We start from the raw sequence: 26,235 nt of genomic DNA, 5'->3' as shown, positions 1-26,235 counted from the left end.
CCGGCATTTTGACATTATTTTGTGTGTGTAGCCTATTTGACTGTTTAAGTGCAATAAGCAGCGAAAAAGAACTCTTTGGGTGTGAGCACAAAATCTGCATGACTGACTAAAATTGTGCGCAATACGCACAATCCTACGACGAAATTCAAGCCCTGCAACACCAACAATATTCATGCGGAGCAAATGAAACAAGTGAGTGAGGGGAGGCAGGTTTGTGTGTCAACCGGTGTCAACTCGCTGTCGGAGAGGAGAGAGCGCGATAAAGCGCAGATGGTATCGTGTCTGTTCTGCATAAAATGAATTAGTTTCATATATTTTAGTATCGATATGTATCGAAAAATCTATATTTTTTGACAACACTACATTTGCTATTGCTGTGATCTCATGTGAGTGACAGCCTGGGTGTCCCGCCCTCACACCAGTAAACACATCATAAGAGAAGAGAAGAGACGAAAGAAAGTTATTTTTGATTAAAGATAATGAGGTCACATGAATAACAGATAAATAATTTATAATATTGCAATATTCCAAAAAAAAAAAAAAAATCCATTTTGATTTCATGTTGACTTTAGTGTCAGGAAGGCAGTGGGAGAAACTTCAGTGAACCAAAAATATGTGAGTCAGTGCATGGAAGTGAACAAGATTCGTTCACATAAAAGATTCGCTCAAAGGCACCGATTCGTTCAAAAACACCACTAGAAAGCATTATGTCATTCCTGACCGTAAAAGACACTGCTGACGTTATGACTTCTGGCTTCAAATCATCCCGTCCGTTTTGCTAGTCTAATCGCATCTTGCAGTGCTACTACTGAGTGAGTGAATGTAAGGCCCACTGTAGAAGATAGAAGTAATACACCGCACCTCTACAATGACTCGCGCTTTGACGTGACTCAACGTGAGGATTTTGATTAACCATCGGAAATACACTCTGTACAAACACTCATAGCCTATTTAAAATAGCATTACACCCATAATGACAACGTCTAAGCATAATACATACTGCCTTATTAAAAAATTTAACTATATTATGTATTGAATGTTAAATAAATAAGATGCTATCAGGTGCATAAATACATACAGATCCACAAGATGATATTCTGAGGACGCGTTTGGTCGTGTGCCCTGTTTGTATTTGCATCTGAATGTGAAAGAATCATAAGCGGATGATCTTACCAGCGAGAGGAAATCACGCAGGTCGCGCGACCATCATCAGCATCTGATGAGAGCGATCAACGGTCTCGCACTCGATTCCTGGTGTATCATCATCATCTTCATCATAGCTGTCTTTAGTTTCACTTTTTTTTCTTTTTTTTTTAATATAGACTTACAATCACCGACCTAATAATACGCAATTGGGTAGCGCTGCGCTTCCCCATCGTCACATTTGTGCCGTGGTTACCGTTGGTTCCGTTTGATTCGGTCTTGTAGGAACTGCAGCACAGGCTGCGCGAGCGCTTCTCTGAGCATCAGCCAACAGCAGAGGACAGCAGAGCACTCCTGCCTTTCCCATTACTGGTGCATCACTATTGCTCTTCATATGCACGATTATTACAAAGCCATCAGCCGGACCGTTAGTTTTATGCAATGCTGTGCAATGTGCTAGCTCAAATATTGAGCAGCTGTATTCTGCATTTATGCTTATTATGTCTACGTCAGACACATAAAGAAGATGTTTATATATCTAAAGGGCCTTAATATAGTGCTAAACAAAACAGAATAAAAGTCCTCTAACCTAGGCATAAAAATTATGCTATTTTGGTGGAAAATATGGTACATTGTTATAATCATAACAGTGTAAAAACTGATAAGTTGACTTAACTTAAATAAATTGAGGAAACCCGTTGCCTTAAAATTATTAAGTAAATAAACTTCATGTGTATTGAAAAAATGAAGTTATGTGAACTTGACAATCCCACATAACCTGTTTTTTTTATTAATTTTTTTATTACGCATTACGTTTATTTACTACTTAATTTTAAGGCAACAGATTTCCTCACTTTTTTAAGTTAAGTCAACTGATCATTTTTAGTCAATTTAGCCTATTATTAATGGCATATTCTTTAAACTGCATGTGAAGCTTTTATGTATAATGTGATGTTTTGATGACATGCAATTTTGATGACATTTTGGATGTTATATGGCTGGGTTTATAAAACGTATAGTTCCAGTCCAGAGACCAGTTGCATAGATTTAGCCACTATTTTAAGATTGTTTCTTAAATAACTATTGACCAACTGGCAGTTAACCAAGAGATCATCTGTCTAACTTGTCCAATTCAGATTAGATTGATCTACCTTTTTTATGTATCAGTCTTTAAAAAGTTTTGATCAGTCTTGAAGACAAATTTTAGATGACTAACTTTTAAGATATAAGCAGAACTGGCCACCGGCTTCTGGTTGGTCAATTCAGTGTTCCATTGCTAAAAATCAAGAGAATCACCTGTTCACCATTTCACCTGGCACTTAATTAATTTGCTAATTAAAATAATATTTTAGTGAAAATTTGTGTTTCTCTTAATATTTTTTATAATTACAAAGTAAAAGCAATAAAAGCCGTACCATATTGAAAATCAGCTGAATTACATCAAAAATACCCCATCACTGCATTTGTTTTACAGCATTTTATTCATATTGTTTCTTGATAAAATACACTTTGCTTACAAGTGCTGATTACAATGACTATCTTACATTCACCTTTATTTTACATAAAATATTTGACTTTTAAAACATAAAATAACACACATTGTGTTCTGGAATACCAACACCTCCTGCACTAAGAATCACAATCGTATTATTTCACGGTTCCGCAGTGGAAAACATTGACTCATTAATTAAAAATCAGAGTGTTTTGTAAAATGTCACAGGCATATAAGGTTGGGGACAGAGGCAGTGGTAAGTCATGCATTGCAACTTTATCAAATGAAATGAAAGCAGTAAATAAACAACGACAGTCAACCACTGGTGTTTTCAAGGTCTGACAAATTAAAATATTTCCAAAGTTTTTAAAGATTCAAATCAGTTCTAAGGCCTAATATAAATGGAAGTATCACAGTTGTGTTCAATGAGTCTCTTGAATGTTTATATGCTGCATATGTATATATATGCAAATGAAAGCGATAATTTACCCATTGAAAACCAGTTACCCGAAAAACAATCTCACACCCAAAGACATTCAGCACAACCCCACCACCACGCTAGTAAATGTTATTCATACAACACAAACACTATAACCTGATGGATTTTTTTTCTTTCTGTAATAAGCTAGACTTCGAGTAATCGATAAAGTGAGCTGTAAGTGTCACACAGATATTATTAGTCAATTAAAAATTCACTGTGAGGGAACATCAATTCATTGCAGGCAAAACTAGCCACACAAAAAGACTATCACAAGGGCCCTGGTACAAAAAAATGTGTAAAAAGTTTGTACACTTAGTTCAGACAAAGGTATACCAAAATGGGACAGCCAATATAAAGATATAGTAAATACCCTGTTTCTTAAATGTTTCGTAAAATGATTTGTATATAGACTTCTTTTTATTAAAATATATTACTTAAAATATATTACTTTGCTTAACTAGACAGACATTAAAAACAAAAATTGATTATCTAGTTACCATAAATTGACTTTGGTATATTACCAAGCAAATCTTATCTAAAATTCGTTTACTTTTCTATTGCCTGGAAGGCAGACGATTAAAAAAAGACTAACTCAAAGATGCAACAAGACTTTAAGATACAGTACACAGAACTATTGGTATCAAAATGTATCTGTTTAGCAGAATTGTTTCAGGACAGAAATTGAACATTATTTCATGTTGCAATATGATTGAAATTATGATTTGTGTTGGACAGTATTTCTCAAACAAAAACCCAATCAGACAATGGATATGTGTAGGCAAGATACAAGAATGCTTTGTAGAAAATGTTTGTACATCTCAAAGAAAGTCAGTATTTACAATATAAAAAACAACAAAAAACTTCATATAACCTCCCTTCTGAGTGTTTAACTTCATTGCTCATATAGTTTATCCCTAAAAACGAAGGTTACCGGGAATACCTACTATTCCAATAGAGGCAATGTCATTCATGTGACGTAAACAACTCAAATGATTAGACACAGGCTATTGAAATGATTAAGACCTGTTTTTTTGTTTTTGTTTTGTTTTGTTTGTTTTCTCCTGAGAGTGTACAATAGATTATTTGATTAAGAAGTGCTTTAATTCTCTTTATCCTTACAAGTCATTTTTTGAAGGTATAGTAAAGGTAAAGTCATTTTCTGAGCATAAAAAAGTGCAACCCTAATAAATCCAATTTTTTCTGAAGAAAATGATGTAAGGGGCTAATGCTCTTAATTTTATAAATGTTGTAAATATACAAATTATTGCCATTATCAGCATAAACCTGTTCTTACATTCTTCTCTAAAGTGAAACCCACCAATGTAAGAGAAGTGCAAGCCTGTTAACGTATTTGACAAAACTCCCTTCTCTCCCATAAATAACTTTTAACAGTACCATATAAACCTAGTAACAAGGCAGGTTAATATATTAGGTTTACATATTCACAGTAATTCTGGAAAGTAATTGGTATTTCAGTTGTGTGGTTCTTTGCTTGAGTCACAAAGGCTAAAACCAACCGAAAAAAATAGTTTTGCAGGAGAAGCAAACACTAAATATTGATGTTACATGTTTCTAATCCAGCAAAATAGTGTGAATTGTGTCTAAAAGATTCATAATCTGAGGGGTAGGGGCGGTGGGGGCATAATTTTTTAACATCTACAAAAATAGTAGTATATTGATTTCCATTTCTGAAATTGTTACAAAAATATTAAAGAAAAGAAACAAGCCTTAAGTATTGCCACTATTCAGTATTGAGTCTTGAGTTTAAAGAAAGGTGCTCAATGAATGAGAGGAAGAATTATTCGGCATTGCACATGTTACATGCCTCATATTCTACTATTCTAGTTGTGTTTGTGCTGTAAAGAAATGGGGCACAATGGGGAAAATTCACAAAACAGTTGCGCCACTTTTGAGTGCTGCATTTCAGCGCAAAAACCTGCATCTTTTTCACTAGCCATTCGCAATCCAGTTTAACCAGGCGCTTAAAGCACTGAAACGGGTGTCAGGATTGCAGTAGTGCAGCCATACTGAACAGTCCAAGTAAAGCTTGCCATATCACAGAAGTCTGCTGCATTCTCCACAACTAAGTACTCAGAACTAGAGGTCTTCACGGGTCCACTTAGATCCAAAAAACTGAGGTCCGAGCCGGTTCAGGTCCAAAACTTTGACGAAAACTTTGGTCCAAAACTTTGACGGACACGGATCGGGTTCGGTATTAGTGGCCTCGGGTCTTGGGTAATTTAAAATAAATATGCTTTTTCAGAATGGACCCGAGAAGACCTGAATTATTTTAAACTATGTTGAGTATTTAACAAAATTTTATAATTTAAAATAATTCTATGACAAGACTCACTTTTTCTAAGATCTATCTAAATCCACGCTTCTATGTGCAATGGACTCCATGCACAGTTGCTCCAAATTTTTGCCTACCGTTTCAATGAGCGCCGTCAGCATGGATTTTAGACTCACTGCTTGCAAGATCTTCCATGGATTATGGTGAGCAATGTCAACTGAAGTGCCATCTTTCACACCCTCTAGTAACAAGGAGAAAGGCTTTAAATCGGATGTTTCGAGTTATGTCGACAAGTTTGAGGGCAAGTATTCTCAAGCTAACAAGCTAGCTAGCTTCATTTGTAACAGTTTATATTATTATACGTTTAGTTTTCTGTTTAACCAATAATATAAAGTATTAATAAATAAGTAAATAAATAAATTAAAGTAATGGAGCAGCGGCCAAATCAGTCAGCAAGCCACCATTTGTCCTGACTGACTGTGGGGCTGCAGGCTGTGAACACATCAATGCCGTTTACATTCGGGTCCAGTCAGGTTTGAAAATAAATGCCGTAGGGTTGGACTCGGGTCTAATTTTATCTGGTCTGACTCGGGTCAGGTTTTTCTTTTAAACAAATTAATTCATGCACGTCGGGTTCGGGTAAGAAATGAATCAAGTCGGGTGCAGATTTTAGGACCCGAGAAGACCTCTACTCAGAACTGACTTACAAGAACAGCACTTGTAGCTGGCCATGTTTACAAGCAACATTACCTGATACGCGTAATTCCTTTCTTGAATCGGCCACTAAAATAAAGCAGAATGTACGTGCAAATCAGCAGCACTTTTAGCAGGTGCAATTCATTCTTAGTGAATTCCCCCCAAAGAATAACAGCACAACAGTCTTTCTCAAATGACAATGGGCACATGAATAGGTTACTACAGTGAGAGCGTCATTGCTGTACTGTTGTAACATTTCTGCTACCCTCACTGCAGTGATTGTTTTTTTGAATTAATGAACGTGTTGCAGTTTATCCTCATGACCATTATCGTACCACCAAACATGAGACACATAGTTTGGATGGACCAATGCAATCATCATGACAGAATGCGCCACATCCCTTGCACATAATCATGGCCTTCAGCCGACAGTAGCACTTTGATTGGACGTCCTCCATCCCAGAGGTTTCTATGTAGGCTTGCTCAGGTGAGGTCTCACCCTGACCGCTCTGATCCAGTAGGTGACCTGCAGGTATGGCAGTGACAGTGACTGAAAAAGACATCATACCTCCACTAGCCGTTTCACCATCACCACTGCAAGACACAGTAGGAGAAGTTGGAGTGTCAGCCATGCTATGGTTCAGTGCATTAGGGACAGACATGCTGATAGTGCCACCATACTGAGGTCCATTATGGGCTTTCTGAGACAAAAACGTGCGTTGGTGACAGTCACTTAACTGATATCGCTCTGTTTTATCCTGTATACTGCTGCACATATCAAGCTGTGTTCTTGAGCATATTTCTTTGGTTCTAGTAGAAGTGCTGCCTCCTTCTTTGCTGGATAAACAACTCACTGATGGAGATTCAGACTTTATATCAGAACAAGGTTGGGATGCCAAACCATCATCTGGTTTATTGATGAAACAACCCTGCTGTTCCACTTTGACCCTTGGGAAATTCAGGTGCCCTTGAGAGGTGGTGTGAAACCCTGCAAGTGATTCTGTAGTCCCTTTCACACTCTCCTCTGCTTCAATTTTCTCTTTCTTCAGGTTAGCAAGGGCAGAGCTTGTATTACAAGCTAGGTGCGGCCGTTTGCTGCTCTCGGATACTCTACCGTATGTGGAGACATTGAGGAGGTAGTGTCCTGTCATAGCTGGCTTAGATAACCTCTTCCGTCCAAAGATTCCTAGATGGACACTCTGGTCTAGGCTGCTCTCAAGGTGACCTAACTGACAGGATTGAAATTGAGAGGGTTGACAGTCTGAATTGGTGTGCTTCTGCTCACATTTGAGCCTTAGTGGATGGAGAATCTGGTCCTGAGTGCCAACTTTGACCAACTTGTCCATACTTCCGACTTGCATCACAGATGAACAAAAAGGAATTTGGTTCCCCAATTTACTGACATCTTCTTGGTTTGTTGGGCTATCATTTCTAAACCCAGCAGTGGTGGTACCAAGGTTCTCTTTATCTTTGGCAGATATGGCCATAGACTGAACCTCCACCTTGGCTAGTGGCTTTGGGAGGATCTTTTCTAACGGAACCTCTTTACCTTGAAGAAGCTGGGTGACCAGAGGATTGTTTGCTGGGATTAAAGAGCTAGGTTTGGTCACTAACGCTGCTGAAAAAGGTGTCTGCTGTGGTCTTTGATTTTGTGCAATTGTGTTTGACACAGATAAGTTTCCTGCCTGACTTGAAGGTGCTGGTGTCCCTCCAGGACTGAGGAGGTTGTGTTGATCCTTGCCCGTTGGGTTCAATGCGCACTGAGTGGTTTGCGACCCCATCAAAGAGCGATTTTCTTTTAAAAAACCCTGTGCAGTGAAGTCTAGTACAAAACCGGGGTCTGTGTGTCCAGTAAAACCTGAGGAAGGAGAGGTTTGTGAGAGAGTCACTGTGCCTTCAGGGGCCGGAGATTCAGAGCTTAGCTTTATAGGCGACACAGATTGACTTCTGCTGCTTGCTGGTGAAAAATCTTCAGACAGGGACCGAGCTGGAGAGGGTGTTGAGGTACCTCCAACTGAGCCGGTTCCTCTCGAGGAAGATAACCCGGCTGCTGCAGCAGCACGCTGTGCACGTGCTAACTGGGCTTTTGCCTTGATGTCAGCTAGAGTGCGCGCACCGGTGCGACCAGGCCGAATGCTAGGTGGTGTCAAGGGAACAGGAGTCCTTGGAGATAGCTGCTCAATAGAGGCAGGGGCAGAGAGAATTCTTGACACTGGGATCTGCAAAGAGAGAGTTTAAGTGTTACTATCAGAGCCAAAATTCCACTGAAGTTAACATTTAATGTCAAAAAAGTTCTTTCTGTGGAAAAACTCCATACCACGATAATAGGGTGTTGTGGGTGGTTGCCAGGACATTGCTATTGTGGTTACTAAAGGGTTCTGAGTTTTAGCATGCTGTTATGATTGCTAGAGTGTTCTCGATAGATGCTAGTGCATTCCAAGGTGGCTGCAAGAGTGTTGCTTTGATCTCTCCTCAACAAGTCACACAATATGTGTTGCAAATAAAGTAGCACAAATGACACTTATGAATACACTGGGTGTGACCCTTGTCAACTGCTTAAAACTGGCAGTAACTCATCAAATTACACCTTATAGTGTAGACTGTATCAATGATTATAATGGGCTCTACTGGCTTTTGATGCATTGCATCATCACTCTCATCTGGTGTAATCAGGGTGTAACACAGCAGTTTAATACTTAGGGTGAATTTAGTTTTTTTTTCAAAAGAAATAAACCTAAAACTTACTTTGAGAGGAGGTACTCTCTGTTCTACTTTTTCTTTATCTGTCACAGTGGATGACGTTTCTGATGAAGAGACACGGGGCTTCTTCTCTGTTTTTAGCTCTGTATCCAGTTCAGTAGATAATTTTCTCTTCAGAGGCTCAGATGTGACGGCGGTTATTGGAGATCCAGCCTTATTGATCTCTGTTATCTGTTCAGCGTTACCCACAGGACTTTCCTCTTTAGTGGTCTGTGTCTCCTTTCCTTTCGAACAGGTGACTACCGGTTCCAAAGGAGATGCTGGGGGCTTACATGTGATCTCATTCTCCAGCGTTTTCTCACTGCAAGGTTTGGGATCCACTGCTTTTTGAACAGAGGACTCTGAAATCGATTCTTCCTGTGTATCCTTCCTTATGTCTAAAGATAAACGTGATTGCTCTGAAGCAGGAGGTTTGACTGGCTCTTCAGGGAAGGCATGTGTTACTGTTGATTTCACATCTCTGGATCTCAACTCCATGTGGATGACCTCTGTCTGGTTTATCTTCTGAGACTCTTTGACAATCTCTGGCTTTCCTGATAGGACTGAGCTTTTAGCTGGTTCAGGAATGTCCATGGATTCTGTCAGCTCTTTGGATTCCTCTATACTCAGTCCAGAACTGAAAAGCAAGAAAAGACTGAAGATTAGCAAAAAGAATAGCAAAAACAAAACATCACCTACGATACATTTAACTAATGACCCACTACTAAATGGGTCCTCACATTGATTGGATACCAAAATAAGGCATAGAACTTCATGACAGGAATCACACTGTAAAGAATGATCGTGATTTTAACGGTAAAACACTGTAAAAATTGGTCTTCCTTTTAATATACAGTGAATAACTGCAATATATCTAACCTGTAAAATACTGTTAAATTTACAGTTTTTGGAAGTGAATAAGAACAAGTCATTGTATAATTTACAGTGAAAAAACGTAAATTGACATTTCCAGGATTCCCTGCGTGACACTTTACATATGATGTATTTCTGTTGAAATAACTAATTTATGAAATTATGTCTTAAGCCCTATTCGCACTGGATTAGTATTATCTGGGGACCTCGTGTGATTTAGAAATTACCCACCCACATCTGAATTTCGTGTGGCGCATTCGCACGGGATAAACGAAGCCTGTGATTTTACTCGAAATTACTGACATATCTCCCGGATATGATGTCAACTGGCTATTGCTTGGAAATATCTCGTCGTTATTATGGTCTAGCTGTATGATATAACATAAACAGAAGAATGTTCCTTACCGCATGCTGCTATACATGTCTGTAAGGAACATGGAACAATGTGCCGCTGCTCACCGCTCACATGCAGCCAACATTCACTGGCAATCCTATAGCTACGATCCGTTTATTTGGGACTATTTCGGCTACAAAAAGAGGTACTTTAACTGCAGTGTTATAAAGTTGTGGATGGTTGTCTTTTTTAAAAAGTATTTTGTCTTTTATTTTTCGTGTTCGCATTTATGAGGAAAACGTGACCGTTCTTCATAACGGACGCGACCGCTCTGAACGCAGCACTGAAACTGCTTTAAAACTTTCACAGATACCTAAAACAGAAAGCACAAAGCCTTTCTTTAAAACGAATTTCGTTTTGTATTAATTGTATCTTAATTTTAATCAGTGTTTTATTATCCAATTTCCTGGATTTAAGTAAGAAGTAAGAAGTAAATATAGATATTCAAGACACGGAGGGCGCCAGCGCCTCAACTGAACAGCGCTATCATCCATGAACCGAAACTCAGCGTATAGGTAGCCTACTCTCCTCACACACGTAAAAAAAAATAAAAAAATATAATACTACTAATAATAATAATAATAATAATATATATATATTTTTTTTATCTACAGAAATCTCTACTTTTAAACAAAACCATTCAAAACAAAATTAAATTAAATGTGCATTTCTCTCCAGCGCGTTCACTAGGATACTGCGAAGATCGTGAGTCAGTAGCCTATCGTCATCTTTGCAGCCGACACAGAAAACACTTGTTTATTAATAAACAATTGAAATGTTTCATTGCAATAGTTTACATATTCAGAATCATTACTTTTGCTGGTTCTTAGTGACAGCTTTTAGGTGCCGTTTACATGAACGCGTCACTGCATCAGCACCAGAGAGAGAGAGAGAGAGAGAGATTTTTTTGAACTTATTTTTAGGAATTATAGCCTAATGAACAAACGAATATCTATTAAGGGCGCCGCCACGTTGTATTGCGTAGAACGTTCACCAAATTCTTACAGAAATATGTTCTAAATATTGCAATGTTTTTGTTTTTTTTCAATATCGTGCAGCCCTAGTGTAGGCCATGACCCCGCACACTCCAACGCAATCTCCATTCTTCGCGAAAGATGGATAAAAAAGCGCACAGAAAAAAAAAAAACATTGACAAAATTATAAACGACCCGCCAAATCACAGAGATGCCGATTCGCACGGGACTAATATTATCACAGGACCTCGGTGTTCGGCGAAATATGGTAGGTCATTTGCGGGGGAATTTTTACTTTACAAATTACAGACATGGCCGATTCGCACGGGATTAAGATCACAGACAATCTCCGCAATTATTACAAATTACTAGAGGTCACCAGGTAATACTTATCCCGTGCGAATAGGGCTTTAGGTTCTTCTAATCAGTTATGTATATTAGGGTTTTAAGTTATATCTAACGTTGTTGAATTAATGTTAATTGCATTACTTTAGTGTCATGTGTTACTATGATGGTGTTTTGTGCTTAAGTGAACGACACTGCACCTTTTATATATTAGTATTTACCTTCTCAGCTTGTGGAAAAGCTGCTTGTGATGAGCTTTGATTCATCATGTGACATTTTCATCACCACCTGTTTTTGGTGGTTGTCAGTGTATTAAAGGTACAAAACAGATATTAGTAATTCAATAGGTTGGTATATTAACATTATATCAGTTAATTTGTTTAGTTTTTAGTTTGAGGTTTTTTTGTTAATAAATCAGTTAAATCTGGAAAAGCTAAAATGTTGCTACCATATTTTTTTGACAGTAAATTTCTGGCAACCACAGCTGCCGTTTTTTACCATATATATATATATATATATATATATATATATATATATATATATATATATATATTTGTTTTTAAGTGCACGATGTCAGAGGCACTTAATTCAGTGAGTGTGACAGACGCACAAGTAACAAGTGCCAATATTTCAGTAACAGAATTGTACACCCCCTGACCTGAAAAACCTTCAGATTTTCTTTTTTCAGTATTTCCATAAGGTGTGGTGGCTGACTCACTGTTCACCATAGTAGCTCTCAAAGAAATGCTCTTTCCAAAGTTCCACCTTCTTTTCCTTCTCAATTTCTTGCCGCATTCTCAGTCTCAGCTCTGGAGTAAACTCACCTGAGAACACAGTTAAGCATAAGCCACATACAAATATTGCAGATAAATCTGCTTATTATAAGTTACAAGTAACTTGTTTTTGCAACTAGCACCAAGTAACTTTTTCTTCTGTAAAAAGGTTTACTCCTAAATAGTTTTACTTTTTTATATATATCTTTTGAAAAATGCTTAAGAATAAGTACATTCACGTTAAATTAAGTCTCCTTTGATATTGCGTCCTTATGGGGGCTGCCATGTTGAGATCACATGACCTGTTAAATACTACTTATTTTATCTTGATAACCACTCATTTGCTGGACACTTTCGGTTGTGTTGTGGAATAAATTAAATGGGAGTGAAAAGAATACCTCCAAATAGGGTATTTCTATAATTGTGACCAAAAACATTTGCCAGGGCTGCCAACTCTCACGCATTGAGCGTGAGACTCACACATCACACACCCATTTTCTCACGCACAGAAAAATTGCGGAGCAAAGAGGTACTTTTAATATTAAACTAATTATCAGCTCTTAGATTCCGTCAATTTTATTACGAAATTCAGACAAAAATACGTTTGGAGCTTGTAAATGTGACGTGACAGATCGCTGACCGCCTCAGTTCAAGTGCACGTGAACCGATCATCTGTTACTTTTTTATTTAAAGATGCAGTACAACTTACCAAAAGTATACATAATATCGACCAATTAGTGTTTTTCAACCACGGAAAGAGGTCAATATATAATAGCAGGAGAACAATTATGTCACATAACGTTACATTTACCTCAGGAAAGCCATTTAATGACCATAGCATGCTAATTGAACAGAAAAAATAGCTAGAGAGGAGATTTTGCTGAGCACTATATTACATATTTATTATATTTTTACTTATGTCATTAAATAATTGTTATTATAACAAAAACTGCATTATATTTAATTTCATTTGTTATTTTTAACCTTTAATAATACCAGCAGATTGGGCCCTCTATGTTTACAGCATTAGGTGAGATTATTTTTTTAAATAAAATGTAAAATAAACATGTAGTCAATATTGAATCAAAATCGGAATCAAATCACAAGAATGGAATTGAAATCTTGAAATTTTTGTCAAGCAATAATAAAAACTGTATCCTACCAGTCATTGTACAATGTAAACATTGTAACATGTTGTCACTAAACTTCATAAAATTCCATTTAGTTACCAAATGTTTTGACAATTACACTTAATGTGATGCAATATTACTTGCATCTCCCATATCCCCCAATATTACTTGCATTACTATGCCCCCCCCAACAAAAATCTCACTCCAAGCTAAACTCAAAAGTTGGCAGCCCTGATTTGCTTTTGTGTGATGCTCTATCCACACTGAGAGTAAAAAAAATGTCAAGACCAATGATGTATCAGAAAGTGAAATTGTAACAAAAATGTACTTAGTACACATTTAAGACACAAGGACAATAACTGACCCTCTGACAACCTCTCCTTCCAAGACTGTGCTGCTGATGTGAAGAATTCATTGTTCAAGGCAGAGCTGGTCACCTTCAATGCTCCATCTATACTAGCCTGCAACAAAGAGAGACCACTCAGCACCACAATTGGTTCATCAATAACAATCAGTGATTCATGATCCACAAAAACATACTGTATGTTGAACACAGCAGGGTTCTTCTGCATTTCACTACCTGCTGGTCAACATCTGGGAGCATCTTAAGAAGCTTCTGTTGACACTCTGTAGGCAACAGTGAGAATGTGTGCTTGTTGATAAGTGCTCGCAAGTTGGTGTTGACAAGGATGGAATCTGGTGTCTCAACATCTATCTCACACTTGGTACGCCTCAGTTGTCCTGAAAAGCCAAAGCGGTGGGATCAGTTACACAATCTCATGTGCTGACACAAATGGCATCAATCTGTGATGATACTCACTGGCACTGAGCCGACTAGAACGCTGAGACACCTTTCGGGCACCAGTCGCGTGGCACACATCTGCTTTGACGGAGGAGGACGAGCTGGAGGTAGAGTTCTGTGGACTGGCAGGGCGGCGCTCTGTCTGTTTCAGCTCCCAGGCTACAGCAAACAGACATATATACGGTTTTATATTTCTTTTGTATTTACATAAACCATCGAAAGTTTGGACACACCTGAAGAACATGCTTTTATTTCTTATATCACAGTCAGAAAGGTAAAATTCACAGTGAAAAATAGTGCCTAGTGAAACTGTAAAAATGCGGTAGTAACAAAAACAGTACGTACAGGATTTGGAGGAGTCACGAGCCATGTCTTTGACGGTCTTGAGGAGCAGCCGTGGGCTTGAGGCGTTGGGGATTCCACATTGCCGGCGTTGATTCCTCTGCTGCTGCTGTTTCAGTGCCTATAAATGAAGACATGGAGAATGTCCATAAACCCACAGATTACCTAACATAACTCATTTCTGTGTTGCCAACAAAGAGCATAGAGGCTCAGCATAAGGTTTAAAGGTATAGTGGAGGATTTTCTTTTTCCGGGTGGATCATCAAGACTATTGGTCCTCCTAATTGTCAATCATTCTGGTGATATGTTTACGTAAGGCCGTCGTACGTGCTCGTCATTTCTGCGCATGCGCACTTTCAGGTGTATATGTGTGGTGAGCTATGGTTTCAGCCATTCATTGAAGCTCGCCGTTCTCACCGGGATTTTTCAAAATGTCTGAGGGTCGCAAGAGAAAAAGTGTCTACGAATTGTATGACAAGAAGAGAAAGGCCTCTGAAGAAAGAAACAAGACCAGTGTTTTTGGGAGAATATTTCACACGCTGGCGTGGGCTAAAAGCACAGGTTGGGCTTCCCACTGATGCCTCAGTCGTGAAGTTTCTACTCGACAGGTAAAGTTTGGGATGCTATTTGGAGAAATCCATTTAAAATCACTGCTAGTAAAAGTTAATGTAAGCTATGATTAGCGATGCTAGCGTTTAATAGGCGTTCCCTCTCGGGAGCAGGTAGAGTGTTGCGCATGTGCATTTTTTCAAAAAGGGGAGAGGGCGGTTCTTTTCTAAAATTCGGGAAAATCCTCCGCTATACCTTTAAACCAGTCAGCAGTGGTTAATATCATAGTGGGTTTATATAGTTTACCTTTTAATGAATTTTCTTAGGTTTTCCAACAATTAAGTTGTAATTTAAAAAAAATGATAATTTAATTAATTATCCAAATAGGCATTACCACATGGTTATTCAATATATAAATTCAAGCAAAAACGAACATAATGTCATATACACCGTTATCGTAACATAAAAAAATACCATGAAAATAAGACCCCCAATGTTATTTGCAGCAATTGTTATTTATAACTTGAGAGATAACCAGTAATAAGAGGTGTAAATGGCAGCACCTGTTTGAGGGCCTTCTTGCTGTGTTTCTGTGATGGGGACATGAGTTTGCTGCTGGAGACTGACGGAGACGAACAGCGAGACTGTGGGGAGGACGGCTGAGACTGCAGTTTTGTTGGCACTGCGAATGATTGGAAAGCAATACATTGGGTATATTTGGACATCTGTACCACAAACACAAATAAACAGGCATATGCAAAAACTTAATTTCACTCTGTGACAAGTCATTCAAGGTCAATTTAATACAAATACACAAGTTTGCAAATACATTGAAAAGTACACTAAGTAAATGATTACTTTTAAAAATGTCTGAATTTTTTTTATATACATTTTCATTATAAGTTGAGTAGTTATCTTGCAGTAAACACTGCTTTTCCATGACTGTTATAAATTCATAAATACACTTTGCTGGAAAACAAATACATACTGTGTGAGGATTTGTTTATAAATGCCAACTGCAATCCTTACTTCCTAATTTTTCCAAGACTATTACAAGTCATCTATCAAGATAACTTGACCTTGTGACACATTTAAATCAGCAGAATTCTCAACAACATTATTCAGGACATCACAAAAAAACCCGAATGTTTAAGTCGGCAAGGCATACAAATATTTTCAGCAAAGTAAGATGTAGTGGCAACAAAGTACTGGTTCAAAATAGTGTACTAAAAGTCAGAACAGAACCACCAAAAAATTAAACAAATTATTTCACTGTAATATAACAAATGGTGCAATATAAATAAACGTTCACTTTGACTAATAGATCCATTCAGTCGACTAAAGCACATTTATAAAAAGGAGTGTTTCCAAAAAATGCTTGATCAAACTAACTCTCATGAATTATATGCTACTGTTGCAGTAATTATTTCCTGGTCTTTGCGGAGTTAGTTTCTCTTTCCGACACAACAATCCTCAGCTTCTCAATTCACAACATTAAAGTTTCATCAGCATATTAAGACGAAAGTGTTACTTACAGTACTTGGTTCTGCAGGAATTCGCTCTATTAGAGTGCATTATTCTCAAATACTTAGTTAAAAAGTTTCTACAAGACAGCTTGAGGTAAAGCCTGTGTTTGTCTTGATAACTTCGTACTGCTCTCAAATATATGAGGAAGTGGTATCAATCTTGCAACAACAAAAAAAGAGAGAGGAAAAAAAAAAAGAGTAGAATTTCCTGTTTAAAGGGTGTTCTGCATTCAAAGAATATTTTGACTTGAAAGGAGCAAACCTACAATGTAAGGTCATTTATACACATATCAGAATCAGCGTATTAGTTATACACTCATGGTTCAGAATGTCATCTACATATTCATCTACATCCCATAACACATGAGTCTTCTTGATATCTAACAGTGATCATGGGACCATAGGTTACTGATACATTTACATGCAGTAAACCCTTTATATATACACAGATTTACTGTACAAATTTAACTAAAATTTTGTATTTCTTCAAATCTTTAAATATAAGTGACAGACTGAAATATTTTAGCAACCTGGTGTCAGTTTCAAAATCTACTGACAGTTTTTTTTCTTGAGTGTAAATGCTGTTTAAAATGATTGTTATTTTATAATTGTTATTTAAAAAGACATTATGTGATCAACTTATTTTATCTTGCTAAATTGCATTACAGTATATGTTGTTTCACAATCATGCCCTGTTATATAGATCATCTGCACTGCTCTTTGCTCTTTAAAAATCATAACAGTCGACTTCTAATTAATATAATATATCAAGCGACTGGATATAATTTTACAAAATATAAGTACAAATGCTTTTACTTTGTGTGGATGTTACAGACTGCCATGACACAATATACTTCACCATATAAAATTATGGCAACCTTAGAACAAAACCTTTAAAAAAAATTATATCAAATAATTATGAGATATTTCAAGAGGCACAACCATAACAATCAGCCACAAACTGCATTTTATAAAAATGCAATTTATGGCTGTTTATTTATTAAAGGAAATGGCCTTTTCCCTGCTTTTGTTTAACAATCATTTCTGACCTGATCATCCTGTACAGTATGTTAGCAGTAGAGCATTAATATTTTAATATATTTGTAAATAAATATTTTCATGTACACTACCATTAAAAAGTTTGGGATCAGTAAACCATTAAAAAAAATATAAAAATATAAAAAATAGTTTCCGCAAAAATATAAGGCAGAACCGTTATCAACATTGATAATAATAGGAAATGTTCTTGAGCAACAAATCAGCATATTAAAATTATTTCTGAAGAATCACGCTGAAGACTGGAGAAATGATGCTGAAAATTCAGCTTTGTCATCAATATTATATTACATTGTAAAATATTAATAACAGAAAACAGTTATTTTAAATTGCAATGATATTTCACAATATTACTGTTTTTTTATCAAATAGCCTAGGTGAGTATAAGAGACTTCTTTCAAAAACATTTTTTAAAATCTTGGCGAACCCAAACTTTTGAACAGTAGTGTTTGTTGCACTTAAAGTATGTAAATTTATGTTAAATGTTAAAATACTTTGTCCTATTCCAGTTTAATATACAAGAACAAGCCTTTTGTATGGTATTTCATAAAGGTGGAAGTGCTACAAATGGAAATATAGCAAAACATTGTTCTGTTTCAGTGATCCAAGACAGGCCTATCCAGTGGCATGATTTTGGAGTGAAACTATCTGACCAATGACAGACAGGGGGAACGTTTGGGTGCAGAAATGACACACTTTGCTCTAAGTTTGGCTATTCAGAGCTCATAAAAATGTGGTACCTCTCCTCTTCCACCTTTCTCTGCGTCCATCTTTGCTGTAGGTAGTGGTGCTGGTATTTTCTGAGCATCGGGTATCAGACATGTTATCACTGCTGTCCTCTGAATCCTCTTCTGACAGTTCCTTCATCACATCTCCAATGTCCTTCTGCTCACATACAAATACAAACCACACTCATCAGATGCCAAACACTAATGTTCATAAAACAGCTCACTTGAATCTGATCAAACAGTTAATGTTAATTTATACATTTAATAAATCATTAGGAATGTGTAGAACATAAATATATAGAAATTTGCTAGTTTTTACATTTTCAATTAAATAAAATAAACACATCATTGACAAGTGTGGCTTGTTATACTAACGTTAACGGAGCATTCATTAATTATAACAGCAAATTGTACAGTAATTATTCATGCCATTCAACAGAGCCGTAGTAACTTCAGAAAACAGACAAGAAATAGGAAAGCGGCATTTATATTTACTTTTAATCATCATTTGGCAGGCACTTTTATCAAATGCAACTTACTCAAGGTATACATTTTATTAATATATACCTATATTGTATGTAAACCGTATGTAGTACATATGATAAGTACTATATAAGTGCCTCATTCATTCATATTACCTTCAGTGTATAGACTCCCATTCGACCGGGGACCTTGTAGAAGATCCCTTCATCTCCACGTGAGTTTGTATGAAGCATGGCATTGAGACAGGCAAGAGGGGAAGTCCCACTAAAAATAAATAAAAATAAATTCAGCAAATTAAATCAGTCACCATCTTTACACAACTGAAAAGCTGCAACAAAGATCACAGTTCAGTGGTTGGTTTCCAGATATTTGTGCATGAATGTGAATATAATTTTAAATTAAAGGGCCATATTATGCCCTTTTACAAAATCTTGAAAAAAAATTTTTTGGGGGGGGTGGTGGGTGGATGTGTCTACTAGGATAGGTTTTTATGCTTGAATATTCAAACCCATTATTTTTCACATTTTACATTGTTGCAGCACCTCTTTTCCCAGGCTGTCAGTAACGCTCTATTTAGTGCCTGTCTCTTTCAGAAGCCCCTCCTTCTGAAAAGTGCAATGTGCTCTGATTGGTCGGCTGGACCAGTGTGTTGTGATTAGTTAAATGCTTTGTGTGTTTTGGAAATGGCACACACCTTACCATAACCATGAGTTTCAACACTACTAACACAACTCAACCAGGCCTGGCCCCTTTTTTGCGTATGCCTTTGGCAGGAATTATTCAAATGAGGAATATTGTGATGTGTATGTTAACGGAAAAAAACTCACACCGCAATTGAGGCGTTTCAGGGAAATGGCGCTCACTGAAATGGTATTGAAAGGGGGTGATTTCTGTAGTATTTATACTATATACTACTATAGTTTATTAATATTTTGAATTAGCTTTTATTTTTATATTTTCCGTTTTCCTTTTAATATTAGTTTAATTATTAGTCATTTCTTTATATGCTTTTGTCAATTTTATTATATTACTTTTTAGGTTTCATTTATTTTTATTTCAATTTTGGTTTTAGTTGAGTTTTTGTTTATTTCTAGTTAGTATTTTAGTGCTTAATTAATGTGACCAAAGCAACATTTCTAATTGTATTATTTGAATATTTTATTTTATTTCAGCTTTATTCCAAAAAACAAAAATGCTTTAAAAGGTTCTGTCTTGTAGACAGTTTTGTTTTGTATAATTTTTCTTTCTTAGAAAGCAATTTTTTTTAAATAAATAATCATAATGATAAGTTTAAGGAGGCTAAACAAGTATTCAGTACATAATGAAACATCTTCAAACAGAGCAAAACTGCCAGAAGCACAACAAGCCACTAGCCATTTCAGAGGACAAGCACTATGGTCAAAGCCATGGCCATTAGGTCCTCGCTCTTGGGGTTTACAGAGACCCTTTGCATGCTGTCAACTGGGGACATGTTAATAACATGCATAGGGATTGGCTAATGGATTTAAGTTAGTTGGGGGGGGGAGGGTGCACTACTGTATAATCTTACCTTCTGGAAGACAACAGAGAAAAAAAAGAAAAAAAAAAGAAATGTGATAATTAGATACTTTGCCATATTAAATTTTGCTTAAAAAAAAAAAAAAAAAAGACAGTAAATAAAACATAAAAGGTATATGACCTGGTACAGTTCAGGGGAAACCTGCACAATCTGAACTAGAATGTGTGTTTGATAAAGAAATTGCTATTTTAATAAAGAAATACTCAAGAAACATCTGGAGAATGACCTCACCTTATCTCCTTGAGCCTTTCTCTCTGAATTACTTGCAGGATCTCTTTATGACTCATCGGTGTGTTGGGGTACTTCTCGAGCACCTGCGAACAGTATTACGGGAACAAGTGAACAATTCAGCAATGACTCACTATAGCAGTAACAGCAGAGAAAGGATGAAGTAGACGGAACTGATGGTCAGTCTAAAAGGAGGTTTGTTAGACAGTAATGCCTTTGCATTCTATCATTAATTGACCTCAGTGAAGCAGACAATCCCGTTCTGTGAAACTAACCTAGTTCTTATTATTGGGTCAGAGAAACATGTTAGTTTGGGTGAGATACTTTGAACTACATTCAAAAGTGGTTGTATTTTGAGAGTATGGGACACGCAAACAGACCATCTAATGCGGTACTCCATACTGAACTTGTGTCATATCGATCACAAGTTCAGTATGGAGAACCGCAAGGCTCAGTATTAGGACCGTTGCTTTTATTCCTTTACATGCTACCCTTGTGAGACATCATTAGGGAGCATGGCGTTAGTTTTCACCGTTACGCTGATGATACTCAGCTCTATATTTCTTTGCGCCCTGACGAAACATACCAATTCACTAAATTAACGGAATGCATCACTGATATAAAAAAATTGGATGACTAGTAATTTCCTACTACTTAATTCTGAAGAAAAGAGATTCTAATTATTGGACCAAAAACCTCTGCACGCAATAACCTAGAATACTGCCTAACACTTGATAGCTGCTCTGTCAAGTCTTCGTCGTCGGTTAGGAACCTGGGTGTGCTCGTTGATACCAATATTTCATTTGAAAGCCACATTTCTAGCATCTGTAAAACCGCATTTTTCCATCTTAAAAATATCTAAATTACTACATATTCTCTCAATGACAATGCAGAAAAGTTAGTTCACGCATTCATGACCTCAAGGCTAGATTTTTTGTAATGCTCTACTGGGTGTTTGCCCTGCACGCTTAATAAACTCCAGCTGGTTCAAAACGCAGCAGCTGAGTACTTACAAGAACCAGGAAGTTTGACCATATTAGCCCGGTTCTGTCAACACTGCATTGGCTCCCTATTAAACATCGCATACATTTTAAAATCTTGCTAATTACTTACAAAGCACTAAATGGCCCTCAGTACTTGAGCGAGCTCTTAACGCATTATAGTCCTTCATTCATCTAAAAGTTTGGGCCAGTTGAAAATTATTTTCTATTCTTTACATTCTATTCTATTCTTTCTATCACATTAATTAACACGAACAATCAAGTCCATCATGTGAATGTGCCAGATTTAGCCATACAGGCTAATTTACATCTGTAGTCCCTGGCAGGTTGATGGTAAAAAAAAAGAGAATACCTAGAATATCAAAATCAACTGCAGGCGGCAGATCCTTTTCCTACTTGGCACCCAAACTCTGGAATAGTCTTCCTAGCTTTGTTCAGAAAACAGACACACTCAGTCAGTTTAAATCTAGACTAAAAACACATCTCTTTAACCTGGCATACACATAACACATTATCAAATTCTATTATTCAAATCAGTTAAATGATTGTAAGGCTGCATACATTAGGTCAACCGGCACCGGGAACACATCCAATAACACCCGATGTACTTGTTACATCGTAAGAAGAATGGCATCTGCGCTAATATTAGTCTGTCTGTCTTATCCTTATCCTGAGGTTACCGTAGTCAGCCGGATCCGGTCCATATCCAGATCAGATGGTGGACCTGCACCTAGACACGACCAAAACGCAGCCCTGAATGTCAGCACAGACCGTATCTACAAGACAATCCCCTGTGAAGGCCTCGACGACATGACAGCCATCGGCACAGATCCTCAGCAAAGACCACAAGAACCAGACAGGTCCTCCCTATGGCCAGCTTCGGCTCCATACCGGCGTGATGAATCTAATCTTCAAGCAAAAGGAACTAGATGAATATTTGAATGCTACTGATCCTGATCTGAATTCTGACTTGTTGTGATGCAGCCTGAATCATAATCACACCGTGTTCGTTTGTTGGCCAGAAAATATGTCACAGAATAATCATTTGTCACATAAATAATTATTATGTCACAGAACAATAATAATGATGAATAATAAGATTTATAACATGCATTTAGAAAATAGAAAGGGTGAATTTTCATTTCATGTTTTTATGTTTTATTAATGGGTTTTATTGTAATTGCATGTGTCCCAGTTCATTGTACTTTAAACCAGGGAATATTCCAGAAAGCAAGGTTATCTTACCGCCAAACATTTTTAAATCTTTTCGTTTAATAGGCTAATCTTTACTAACTGTGAATAAGAAAAATATTGTTTGTTCGATGCCAATTACTTACTTTAAAAATGTATTCCGTCACAGTTACAAATGGCTTCATAAAAAAGTATTCAGTAACGTAATCCAAGCACCACAATATTAAAGTAATGTAATCTAATTTCTTTTGGATCCACACATCACTACGTTCAGTCAACATAGCGTTATTATGTCAAAATACTAATTTATTTAGTCATACGTGAAACAAACCATTGAAATCCTGATAGTATTCCCACTTTTTACAAAATGTAACTATAATCTGATTACTTTGTTTTTTGACGTAACTGTAACGAATTAGTCACCAGGTTTTTGTATCCTGATTATAATGTTGTTTCACGAGTTCACGTCTACATATAATTAGTACAATAAGTTTATGCGTATTTGGCGTGCTGTCCGGGGGGAGGGCTCCGAGCTCGGAGTTAGGCCCGAACCCAGAGTACTCCCCCCAGTTGGTAAGTGTAGATGGAACTGGAAGTGAGGAGATGGGGTGGAGGAGGGATGCTGACCAACTTTCAATGAACAGAGATAGGTCTGCTGTGAATTTATACTGTCATTGAGTTGATTACTGATTAATCTCCAGCTGTGCATAATTTGGTTAATTATCTGAACCTGCTCCTCCCAAACTTTGTTAATAAAACATCATTTCATGTACAGGATTCCATTACTCCCCAACCCTATCATAAATAAATATATTAGAATAAAATAAACATCAGCTTCTTTTAATAGTGCTTTACATATTGATATATAATATTGTGCGCAATCTGTCACACCCACGGTGCCTCATCAATAAGGCATGCATGAATTAAACGAATCCTAAATTGAGGTTATCCGCTTAAACATACCCGGGCATGTCACATAACCTGCTTTCTGGAATACCCCGGCCCCAGTCAAGTCATAAGCATTTACACTTCTTTTTATTTGTATATGTAACTTGCTTTTCACTTAGGCCTATTACGAATTGGACGGTTTTTATTGTAATAGCTTGTGTCCACGTTCATTATACTGTAAACCTGTTATACCGTCATGACATAAGCATTTTCAGTTTTATTTGCATTTCTGCTGTAACTCCTTTCGATCATTACGATTTGGACAAAGAGACAGTTATTGGTCAAATGTGTGGTTGAGCTGTTGACCCGGACACTGCGAGTTGGAGATGTACAAATCCACTCGTTCGAGAACCGCTGACTGATTCAGACTAACAAATAGTTCATTCAGATTCGTTAACCGATTCATCAAAAATATCCGACTGAAGACAAACAGGTGCACGATCAAAAGCTGTGAATATATGTGAAACTTGTCCTGAAGGGACACTTGTATCTCAGAAGACAAGTTCAGTTTCAGTGTCTCGCATATTACAATCTGGGTCTAAAGTTAAATGCAACAGCAATGCGGAAAGTTCGTCTGAAATCAAAATAACGTTACCATTTCAAAACAACAATTTTAACGACGTCAAAAAGTAAACAAGCTCTGTTTGACAAACTCGCGGTCTCTAAAGACACAACATGTTTAAGCGGGCGGTGATTCTAACCATTTACGGCAGAAAACACTGAAGATTTCATAAGCAAAAAGTAATATTACAGTGTCCTTGATAGGTTAATGAAAATACGGGGTTATTTTTGTGGGTTAGGTGAGGCTAAGCTAACTGGCTAACCAGCGAAGTGTCACTAGTCTACATAAGCGCGCTAAGCTGCCGCGCGCTTGCTAGCAACTGACAAGAACGTCATGCTACAGACGTTTCATCAAATCACTTCCCGGATCAAAAAAGTTCCCAAATGTTACGTAAATATGGAGAAAACCAGTTCGTGCATGCGTTATGTCATGCTTTATAGTGTATGGATCTAAATGCACTTCGGCAACACCAACCGAAACCAGGCCCCGAAATGCATACGCAATACTTCGCCTACACCAGCGGGTCATGAACTCATAAACACAGTTGTACAAGTGGGAGCACAAGGCGTAAACAAGCTCTCAAGAAGTCCTCTGTTTTACCGTTTTGGCGGCCTCTGCCCACGTCCTCCCCTTTTTCTTCTTCTGTCTCTCCCTCATGTCGGCGCTCGGTCGCGAAAAATCGACCAGGGTGCTGTAGAAAGTGTTGATGTTGCTTTAGTTACCGTGCAAGACCTGCCATCTCTGCCATATTGGGTTTTTACTGTAAGAGACAAATCATGTGACCCTCTGGGAAACGTCATCTTACTGTACGATGACAGTTCAGGGGAAACCACCTACCTTAGGCTAGTACTCTCTCTCCATTGTTTTCATTTGTATAAACGTTTCAAACTCCAAACAAACACACACGCTTGCACATAGTATCACTTTTAAGCGTTTATACCGATTAAATTACATTCAAGGCATTTAGCAGATGCTATATCATCATGCGTTTACAACATGAGCTTTGTTTTCACATGTTAGATTACAGTGGTCACCAGAAGGAAAATATATTTAAAAGTTAGCCTATGTGTTTATAAAATGTATCTTAGACTTAACTTTATAATGCATTTAGGCTGTAATTTCACTAAATAACAAAATACAAAGCAAGTAGCAGTTATTAACAAAATTATTATTAATTATTATTATGCAACAAAAACATCACAAGCATACGTTTTAAGCAAACCTTTCACAATAACTAATTTGTATCCTATAAAACAACAAATGCACTGCAATAGATAAGGAAAAAACTATTTGGACACTTCCTTGTTGTGATGTTTAAAATTAAAGCCAATGTGCACTTTTTGCGAGCAAATAGGTTTTACACATTAAATAGCATTTTTGAATAAGTATGAATAAAATGATATTAGCAAACATCGAGAGATAGGAATACTCAACTCATATTAGTCTTTAAAAAAATTCTACAAAAAAAAAAATATATACATTGGTGCAGGTCGCCCCCTGATGGGTGGTGCCATGTTGACACCACATGACCTGCCATGTTACGCGTTTTCATAAAGCAGAAACTTGCTGCAGTTCTCATATTGTGTTTTCTGGCCTGGCTCTTTGATGTCAGCTGAGGTGCATTCGACTTATAGCTGATAACATGTTAATAATTTAAGTTATTAGATAAATTATGTTTATCAGATTTTAAAAACATCTGAATGTAATATACCTAATTACCTAAATGTAAATCTACCCAAATGCTTCAAAATTAATGGACAAATTAACATATATTTCCGGCAAATTGCAGGAAATTCCAAATTTGAGATTAATTGAGACCATTTATTTTAATATATTGACAGTGAATTAAGAATTGTACTGTTGTTTTCACACAAACACTAACCTGAGTTTTAAGAGAACTAAAATTAACTCTTAATCTGAAATCATCT

General features: G+C 37.0%; 2 protein-coding genes across 11 annotated transcripts in view; both read right to left on the bottom strand.

Annotated features, from left to right (window-relative positions):
* Nucleotides 1-3,588, bottom strand: part of dtnbb (dystrobrevin, beta b) — a 45,011-nt gene extending 41,423 nt beyond the window's left edge. For 2 of the 9 annotated variants that reach the window (XM_082143264.1, XM_082143265.1), the window contains exon 1: nt 1,174-1,941. The gene's annotated coding sequence lies outside the window, so the exon portion shown is untranslated. Of the gene's footprint in view, nt 1-1,173 lie in introns of all 9 variants that reach the window. The other 7 variants (XM_082143268.1, XM_082143272.1, XM_082143266.1 and 4 more) reach the window with 7 other exon arrangements.
* Nucleotides 3,589-3,726: 138 nt separating this feature from the next.
* On the bottom strand, nt 3,727-25,079 carry asxl2 (ASXL transcriptional regulator 2). Of its 2 annotated transcripts, XM_082143204.1 has the most exons (12): nt 24,908-25,079; nt 20,609-20,691; nt 18,975-19,083; nt 18,349-18,493; nt 15,590-15,708; nt 14,481-14,598; nt 14,154-14,294; nt 13,914-14,074; nt 13,698-13,794; nt 12,149-12,254; nt 8,851-9,481; nt 3,727-8,324 (listed from the first exon to the last, which is right to left on the bottom strand). In XM_082143204.1, the coding sequence occupies exons 1-12, from the start codon at nt 24,962-24,964 to the stop codon at nt 6,432-6,434; spliced, it is 3,660 nt and encodes a 1,219-aa protein (XP_081999330.1). In that variant the 5' UTR covers nt 24,965-25,079; the 3' UTR covers nt 3,727-6,431. The 2 variants fall into 2 exon arrangements, with proteins under 2 accessions (XP_081999330.1, XP_081999331.1); XM_082143205.1 differs by lacking the exons at nt 18,349-18,493; nt 18,975-19,083; nt 20,609-20,691; nt 24,908-25,079 and adding an exon at nt 16,562-18,330.
* Nucleotides 25,080-26,235: the final 1,156 nt, after the last annotated feature.

This window comes from Leuciscus leuciscus (assembly GCF_965113295.1).
Source record: "Leuciscus leuciscus genome assembly, chromosome: 17".
Taxonomy (NCBI): domain Eukaryota; kingdom Metazoa; phylum Chordata; class Actinopteri; order Cypriniformes; family Leuciscidae; genus Leuciscus; species Leuciscus leuciscus.
Note: the sequence above shows the minus strand (reverse complement) of the source record. Positions and strands in the feature narration are given on the sequence as shown.